Consider the following 9,808-nt stretch of genomic DNA (forward strand, 5'->3'; position numbering starts at 1 on the left):
GACTACTCCAGAAAAGTTTAGAGAAATCAAACAAACCCATCTTGATCACATGACTATGGAGAGCATGTGTACCGATTTGCGTGAAATTTGGATAAAAGTAATATTAGAAAATGTGTTTTACATATGTCGGCCTCCTGGCGGCGCTGGTGCAGATGTGAAAAATTCCAGGCAAAGGTTTTTCCTTGGTCTCTAGCAGGGGGGCAGTCAGCCAGATATTTCGTGAAGCCTCATTTGAAATCGGTAGTTCATATAATGGCCTGTTGTGGCGCTGGACTGGACCCAAAAAGCCCCATAGCTCCATAGAGGCCCATGTATTTTGGCCCAACTTCACCTAGACTGTATTACCTTAATAAACATGGTCATGAATACTTTCTTCTTCCAGTCACTAGTTTAAAGTCTCATTTCTAATGTCATAATATTCTTTTTGGAAAATGATGGTCCCATTAATTAAAAAAATGACCATAAAGAAAAAAAACCATCACGTATGTTCTGAGGGGCGTGGCTACCGTTACAGTCTATGATCGGGATTCCCCTCCCACTCGAGTCAAAATAAAAACCAACGGAGAAGAAGGGGGGGAAGTCCCGCCTCGTTGTCTGGGCAGCCAATGGCCAGCTGGTCCAAAACGGAGCCAGCCAATGGCCAGCTGGTACCAAACGGATCTAGAAAGATGGCGACTTACAGTGCAGGAATAACAGGCTTCATTTTACGTCCATGTTAGACCCGGCGAACGCTTTGTCCATATTTTTTACAGTCTATGGTCTCTAGGGAGTGTGCATACAAAGTTATAGCCAGTTATAGCGCCACCATGAGGCTGAGTTGAAAATGTTCAAGTGGCATTTCTTCCTCGACTTAGTGGGAATGTGCGTGCACAATTTTGCGGAAATCACACGATGTGTTCATGATTTGTAGCATTTTGTTTGAAACTGAGCACTCCTGCAAACTTTGGAAGCCAATCTTAGCCAATCAGGATGGAGTCTGAGAAATCTGAAAGACCCGTTTCGTTGAATGACTCTACGCTGTAGGTGTACTGTCCAAAAACCTGTTTTGCACAAAGCGGCCTCCTGGTGGCGCTATAACAGGCTGTTCTGTAAATTTTGGGGCAGAGGTTCATCATTGGCATCCAGGGAGTGTGTGTGCAAAATTTGGCATTGACTGGGTTAACGGTGCCGGAGATTAGCTGTTCACGGACGGACAGAGTGCAAAACATACTCTACCCAAACATGCTCTCCCCATGCCTTCGGCCTGGTGGAGACAATTAATCTCCCATTAACACAATTATCACAATTATAATATCTAGATGGGGTGAGAGGAGGTAAGTGGGACACATTATGATCATTTACATTTTGCATTATTTTAAGTTATGATTATGATCCATAAATACAAAGATGATGAAGTGTCCCACTTTACCAGTTGTTCCACTTTACCTGCATTCATCAAACTGCTTACACCAGGAATTACGTCTCAGAAGCACGGACACAGAGTCAAGTACTAATTGTCTCCATGTATTAATTAAACTATGGTGAAATTCACAGATATACAGTTCTGTTCTTGACAGGTTCTTTCACTATTTTCTTTACAATTACATGGATACAATCGTAAACGAATAGGCCCCCAGTTACATAGTGCAAGTGATTAACAATTATCTTAAGACTTACATCCAACATCATTAATTGAACAACGTCTTGAGGGAACGGGTGTACAATACAACTAACAGATTATTCTTTGGGAAACTTCCAAAGTGCCCTCCTCTAATTTTTAACACCAAACATGTTACCCAATTAATTAAGATATGGCCTACTGTGGTGCATTTTCCCCTGTGTGTAAAATTGCTGTATGCTTTTCAGCAGTAACAGCAGTACTTCTGCAGTAGCTGACGGTGTGTGTGTGTGTGTGTGTGTGTGTGTGTGTGTGTGTGTGTGTGTGTGTGTGTGTGTGTGTGTGTGTGTGTGTGTGTGTGTGTGTGTGTGTGTGTGTGTGTGTGCGTGTGTGCTCAGGCACACTGCAGATCCGCTACAGCCTAGGGGGACTGAGGGAGCCCTACTTCATCGACGTGGACCAGCGGAACATGGCCAATGGACAACCACACCATGTTAACATCTCCAGGGACCACAGGAACATTCGTCTACAGGTGCCTACACCGTTAGAACAGTCAAACCTCAAGGCTCAGCATTATTATGCTGCATTCACACTGGCAGATACAAAGATGCAGAGCTACACTTTGTAGCTTTGTATCTTTGTATACAGTAGCTGAAGTTGAAACCAGCTTTTTCAGCAGCTACAAATGTCGGATGTATCTTTGTATCTTCATGTCACTGGCTTCCATTTAAAATTCATGGTAATCTGTGTCTTTGCATCTGCCTGTGTGAATGCAGCATTGAGGTTAAGAAACAATTGCCTGAATGAAAACGCCCATACAAAATTATGCAGAAAGTGGTAAACAAATACCTACACAACAAGAAACACATACATGTACAAAGACACTCATGTGCATTATGTACTTACTGTACAATTTTGAGAGATTCTTACTTTACTGGAGTATTTCCAATACTTTTAATTCTACTCCACTAAAGTAAATGAGATTTACTTTTAATCAAGTAGATTTTTAATACCAGACTTTCTTTTGTAACACAGTATTTCTACATTGTGGTATTGGTACTTTTACAGTACTTGTTAAAGTACAAAATGTGAGTACTTCTTCCACCACTGCGATTCTCATCTCTGGTTTGTGTGTGCAGTTGGATCACTACCCAGTGTCCACCTACCAGCTGCCAGAGGCCTCAGACACAGAATTCAACCTGGTCAAAACCATCTTCCTGGGCAAAGTCTTTGGTAAGCACGGTACCTACATGTGTACACTCACCGGCCCTCAATTGGCCTGAAACATTGCGAGAGATTTTATGGGCCGACAGGCGCCCCACAAATATATCACTGTTTTATAGATTGTTCAATAGACAGTGTCATATATTGTCGTCCTGGGGCCATGAATTCCAAGGGGCTCCCCTGCGTACACATAAGGGCTTGATAGCTATACTATCGTTTTCTTTGCGTGATACCGGTGTGCAACAACGTATAAATCCAGCTTTATAAGTGTGAATAACTTTGTTAGTGCCGGTGTGCGGTTTGAGCAAATAAGTAAAAATCACACCCATATGTGAAGTGAGTGGCGCTCTTATCATCCAATCACAATTTCTGTCTTCACTTATCTCCCCTCACTTTTAGCTTCAATATGTACTTTGCTCAGCCAATCAATCAAGTCATCGCTATGGGGTGATCAGCCAATCACAAGGCAATGTGTTTGTGTTCACACAAACCCCGAAAGCTGGGCATACTAAAAAACAGAAGACTAACTTTTCAGAATTCTACGCTTAAATAGCTTTTTGAATTTAAGAATATCATCATGAATTCAAATTGTTAATAAAATGCAAAAATGAAAGAATGTATTAGAAACGTTAAAGTCCATATGCTGACATTTCCTTTGATTACTGTTTAAACACCAGATTCCAGCAAATATTCACAAAACAAAGTGAATACATTTAAATTCAGGCAGGGAAATGCTCAAAATTAATGTTAAGAATTGAAAAAGATGACATACGGAACAACAGACCTCTTTAGAAACATTCTTTGTGGTTGTGAGCATTCTGTATCACCTCCCAGAGGGCATTTTAAGATAATTAATTAGACGAGAACAGATTGGCTGATAGTGGCTTGATGCCGAAGCCCTAGCACTCCCCTGGGTCCTTTGCTGTTGTGCATAAATTAGCAGAGGCAATCTGACATCATCCTTTGGGAACAAAGGCCTGTGCCACCTTCGCTTAGCTCAGAGTTGCCAACTCTGCTTATTATATTCATTTTTTTTTTTTTCATTTGGGATGTTTCTGTTGCTACAGTATGTGCATCATCTGATCCCCCGGACCAGTAGCCTGCCCCACAGTGCCCCGCCCCCAGCCTGTGTGATGTCTGGCCTAGAGGGGCGGGGGCTGGCGAAAACAGCCGGTGGATCCTAGTGGTTCACCGATTTGAGCACACACGCATTAGAACACACACCTTAGTTAATAAGGTGTGTGTTCTAGTGTGAATGTGTGTTCGTGTGTGTGTGTTCGTGTGTGTTTTTGTGTGTGAGTGTTAGTGTGTGAGTGTTCAACTGTTCGTGTGTGAGTGTTCAACTGTTCGTGTGTGTGTGTGTGTGTGTGTGTGTGTGTGTGTGTGTGTGTGTGTGTGTGTGTGTGTGTGTGTGTGTGTGTGTGTGTGTGTGTGTGTGTGTGTGTGTGTGTGTGTGTGTGTGTGTGTGTGTGTGTGTGTGTTCAAATCGGTGGGTGTACTAAGGCATAAGATAAACATGTTAATTTGAGCTCAGGGTCATAACAGTCAATCTCCCTAAAAATTATGTATAGAAAAAGTGCAGACACATGCATTTTTAAATGTTAGCCATAGTTTATGTATCTATACATATTTATCTATCTATTATGAAATGACTACTCCACCCTCACAAATAGGAGTGAGGGATCCAAGAAACACATTAACCATATACTGTATATGCTGGACAACTGAAGATAAGGTTACCCAAGTTGGTACGGGTTCAGAACGAACAGAACCTGAGGCTGATGTAAGTTTATTCAAAACATATTCAAGCGTCCTCACACAAGTCAGCTCCACTCTTGACCCATTGCAGTTTGCCTATAGGCCAAACCGATCAGTGGAGGATGCAGTGATAACTGTATTAAACACAAGTCAATTGGAGACAGCACAGGCATACGCCAGTATGCTGTTTGTGGACTTCTCCTCTGCTTTCAACTGTATGCAGCCCCACATTCTCTGCACTAAGCTGAAAGAGCTCCACTTGGATCCCCACATGATCCTCTGGATAATAGACTTGCTTCCTCCTCAAACGGGAGCAGTTTGTTAAGGTCAATACCTCCTCTTCTTCAGTTATGATTACATCTACCGGTGCCCCCCAGGGGACAGTGATTTCCCCAGTCCTGTTCTCGCTCTATACAAACAACCTGAGAGGCTCGGACAGTGCGAGCATGGCCGTGAAGTTTGCAGACGATACTGCTCTGGTCGACACCTCAAAAAGCCCTGCTCACTTTGAGGAGGAAGCAAATAAGCTCCATCAGTGGTGTGAGGAGCACTACCTTCAGCTGAATGTGAAGATTAAGACCAACGAGCTTCTCATAAGCCCTCGGAGGGGGGATGACCTCGACCCTATTCTGCAGCTGACATTGGGTGGTTAGGTGGTGGAGAGGGTCGGCAGCTACAAATATCTTGGGACCACTATTGACAGTGGGTTGACCTTTAACGACAACACACAGGCCATCTTCGCAAAGTGACAGCAGCGGACCTACCTACTATGGAGGCTGAGATATATGGATGTTGGCATGTTGGCATTTAAAACGGTTTTGTTTTCCTTGATGCTTAATTGTGTGTTTTAATCATGAGATGTTTTTTTAAGCTTTTGCCTACTGTTTCACGCTTTTGTCTACTGTAGCACTTTGAGATTCTGAGGAATGTAAAGTGCATTATAAATAAAATCCATTATTAGTATTATTGTATGTCCTCAACACCACTAGCCGCAATTTGCAACTCTAGATTTTTTTTATAATGGGATGAATCTAGAGTTGCAATACCCTCCATTGACTCCCCACTCATCTTTTTTGGATTGCGATCTGCTTGTCTTAAACGACGTTAAACTCACCAACATTGCAGCTGTAGTACAAGCTTGAATTATCCCCTTTCAATCTGCCGAGCTTGTTTTTCATAAAAATCCACCGTAGAGATGTTATGAGCTACTTTCTGTCAAGACATCCTCTGCAAGTGATTATTTTTCTAAGTGCTGGAGTTTGGAAGCACTCGTCGTACGTCACTGAACCTTCTGCGCAGAGCCGGCCCTCAGATCAGGCAGATCAGGCAGTTGCCTGGGGCAACAGGAGCGGGAGGGGCAGCAGAGCCGTCAGCCCAATCGCAGAAACTTTCGCTTTTTTTCAAGCAGGCAAGGCGCGCTCCTAAACAGCTGAGCAGGCTGCTCCTGTGGTCATTTTTATGGCCACAGGAGGGAGCTAATCGTCCAGTGTGAAACAATAATAAATCAGTCATGTGTATTATAGCCTTTGTGTGTATAAATATATATAAATGACTCTACATTGGTCACGGGAGGGGGGGCATCTGGAAATATTATGCCTGGGGCAACATTTTCAATAGGGCCGGCACTGCTTCTGCGTTCCACCTGTTTCGAATTTGCACATAATGCAGGAGGCAGCAGCGCGACCCGTTAATAAAAACGAGTGCTTCCAAACTGCAACACTTAAAAATAATCACTTGCAGAGGATGTCTTGACAGAAAGTAGCTCATAACATCTCTACGGTGGATTTTTATGAAAAACAAGCTCGGCAGATTGAAAGAGGATAATTCAAGCTTGTACTACAGCTGCAATGTTGGTGAGTTTAACGTCGTTTAAGACAAGCAGATCGCAAACCAAAAAAGATGAGTGGGGAGTCAATGGAGGGTATTGCAACTCTAGATTCATCCCATTATAAAAAAATCTAGAGTTGCAAATTGCGGCTACAACACCACTATGGCACATGGCCCAACAAACACTCTGACAAAGCCTAGTCTCAAATACAATATGGGAAAAACAGTGAAAGGTTGTAGGTTAGTTGTCCTCCTACAATAGATCACATTATGTCTGGTTATGCCACAATACAAATTCATTACATTATACAAAAAATAGCAAAATGACTACCCAGTCAATATACTCAAGACTCCCACTGAATACCCACAGCTGTGGATAAACACGAGGCTCTGGAAGTACAGACTTGACCAACATTGTCCCCATGTCAAAAAAACGTCTTAAAAGAAACCCATTCTCCTACCCTTTACTGACTTAGTTAGTTAGTGTCCCAGCTCCCCCTCACAAAATGTCACACCTGCCGAACTCTGCCGAACAACAAATTAAAATATATCCCCATAAATCAAAATGAATGATCAAAGCATTTGTTTGAGATTTTCTTACCAAGTACTAGACCGTCTGTCTCCAGGTCCCCAACAAACACTCAAATCAGGCTTCTGGCCAAACATGAGGCCTCAAACCTGCTCACCCCTTTATGCACTACCCTTAAAGGGGAAGTGCTACACTACAGAAAACACTGTACACAGTGATATTGACAACACGTCTAAGCATTTTGACTATCTTGTTTGTAAACATTGACATGAGGACTCCTGAGAAGATGTCGATGTATTTCTTTCTAGTAATTGTTTTTTCTGAATTGCTACATTGGTACTATATTGTTTTTGAGTAGCCTATATTGTGTGATTGCCATTTGGGACCTCTGTGTTCTCACATTGGAAAGGCATGAAGGCCGTCCTTCATTAACTTCACCAGGCATTTCCTTGTTTCCTAGTTTGTTGCTGGACTGTTCTTTGTTTGAGAATCACTGCCTATACAAAAACATGGGAGAAAATTAGACATGGTCAATTCAGGTGTGTACCAGCCTGGTACAACAATAACATTTGTAGTTCATGTAATTTATCCTCCAATGTCCTGTTTGCTGTGTCTTCCAGAAACGGGGCAGGTCGACGCCATCCTGATCGAGCGATACAACACACCAGGCTTTGTGGGCTGTCTGTCGCGGGTGCAGTTCAACAGCGTGGCTCCGCTGAAGGCAGCGCTGCGGTCCGGCCTGGCCGCCCCCGTCACCACGCATGGCATTCTGGTCCAGTCCAACTGTGGAGCCTCGCCCCTCACCATCTCACCCATATCCTCTGCCAATGACCCATGGCACATGGACACAGGTGAGGACCCATGCATACACGCGTGCATACAAGTGTAAAAACGGACCTGTAAGAGTTAATGAACACTCTGGAACATCTATATACAGATTCACCACACAACACACACACACACACACGGGTCATACCCATTAAATCTAGCTCATAGGCGATAACAGATTGGTGCAGCGTACAGTTGCACCCCTATAGAGAATCCATCTGAGCAGCCATATTCCTGGCACACACACGCACACTCCCCTAAAGAGGCATGTGTTCTATGTATAGTATCACTGCCCAGTCTGCCCTACCACATCCATCTATCTACAATATCTGTGTCAGTGTCTGTCTGTATGTCTGATCATACGATTGTATTAGTCCAAAAAATAAACGGTACGCTCTCGCTCTGGGAACAGGTTAACTTTATTATCTGTCTGTGGTCTTCATCTGGGTTTTCTGAAGACCCAGCCGAAAACTACAGACGAACGGCTTGTCTGATAATAAAGTTAACAAAGTTCCTCTGGCACTGTTACTTTGAACCATAGCTTCAAAACAAATTTAAAAAACCATCACAAATATAGTCACTAATCACACCTTTGGCCTTATTTTAATGCAATAAAGAAAAGGAGTAACAATTCAGCATATTTTGTATTCCAGTAGGGTTGTGAAGTTATAAAATGGCTCCATGGCTCTTTTATAATTCTTCTTCATTATCTTCCACGTGGTCTGAAAAGTGCAAAACGTCTCAGTGTGTGGTGGTTGTGCTTACAGCTGGTGCTGTCTTCCCCTTCGGTGAGGAGAAGGTCAATGGAGATGGAGTGGATCGTAACTCGGCCGTTATCGGGGGTGAGTCCAGGCTTCAGACTGCTGCATGAGGCTGTGCCTGGATTTATAATCGAGATGGGTGGTAACCTACAGCACAGCTTTATTTATAGGCTACCCATTCCACGCAGAATAAACAAATAAATGAAAATAAAACACGAGTGATACGATTGAAGCCCATGTCCTGTAATCAAGGGCGATGTGTCAACATTGCCCCCTGCAGGCCATAAAACTAAACATTCCCTGGTTGGTGAGAGACTGCTGCCAAGAAGTGTAGTTTCTTTAAAATCATGTCGTTTTTTTGTCTATTTATTTTTAACCACAAATTTAACACACAATAACAAATTAAGTAAAAATTAAGGGACTGAGCAGATCTCAACTTCACAGCATAACTACAAATAACTACCATAAACATACACAAAACGATATATAGGTTTGTTTTACAAACCCCTATGACAATATAAACATACCTATTTCAGCCCCAACATTTACAAAAAATAAATAAAAATACAAATCCTTTTTATATCTAATTGTGGAGTTGCCCATTGTTTCCATTTCAATCACTGACTGTACTTTTCCTAACGTTGTTCCATGCAGGAATCATCGCCATGGTGATTTTCATCGTCCTGTGCATAATGGTGTTTGTGATCCGCCACATGTTCCGTCACAAGGGCTCCTACCACACCAACGAGGCCAAGGGCGCCGAGTCGGCGGACTGTGCCGACGCCGCCATCATCGTCAACGACCCCGCCTTTACAGAGACCATCGACGAGAGCAAGAAGGAGTGGTTTATCTGAGGAACTAGAACCGTGACTAGAACCGGACATCCTGACATCACACAGTGTTGCTAATTAAGCTAACGGAGGAACGAGGAAGTCAGTCACCTGATGTGCTCCCTGTGGAACTCAAGTTTATGTAAAAAGAAAAACTAAACAAATGTATCAGCACACCGTGACATTACCATGTTGTTATAGGGCAAGGGGGAGCCAGGACTGACTGTAGCCCCCTTGAGGATATGCAGAGTTTATCTTAGCATCATCTACAATGAATGGACAACCTGACAGTAGGCCAGCGTGACCTGTTCACATATTGGAGTCGGGTATTGAGGGTCGTTGGTGCCAATTCCTGACCTAGGATTATTTTTGAGGGAAAGTTCCCTTGGAAGATACCCCCACCCCACCTTGGTTGCTGTGTGTGTGTGTGTGTGTGTGTGTGTGTGTGTGTGTG

At 43.1% G+C, this 9,808-nt stretch overlaps 1 protein-coding gene across 1 annotated transcript in view; it reads left to right on the top strand.

Moving 5' to 3' along the window:
* The window catches only part of LOC310870452 (contactin-associated protein-like 2), a 53,581-nt gene extending 43,773 nt beyond the window's left edge, over nt 1-9,808 (top strand). Inside the window, exons 21-25 of the mRNA XM_083781681.1 lie at nt 1,996-2,129; nt 2,737-2,830; nt 7,556-7,786; nt 8,531-8,605; nt 9,179-9,808. Of these exons, the coding sequence (XP_083637807.1) occupies nt 1,996-2,129; nt 2,737-2,830; nt 7,556-7,786; nt 8,531-8,605; nt 9,179-9,378 (734 nt within the window). The 3' untranslated portion in view covers nt 9,379-9,808. The remainder of the gene's footprint in view (nt 1-1,995; nt 2,130-2,736; nt 2,831-7,555; nt 7,787-8,530; nt 8,606-9,178) is intronic.

The sequence above is a fragment of the Protomyctophum parallelum genome (assembly GCF_964188405.1).
Source record: "Protomyctophum parallelum genome assembly, chromosome: 14".
Taxonomy (NCBI): Eukaryota; Metazoa; Chordata; class Actinopteri; order Myctophiformes; family Myctophidae; genus Protomyctophum; species Protomyctophum parallelum.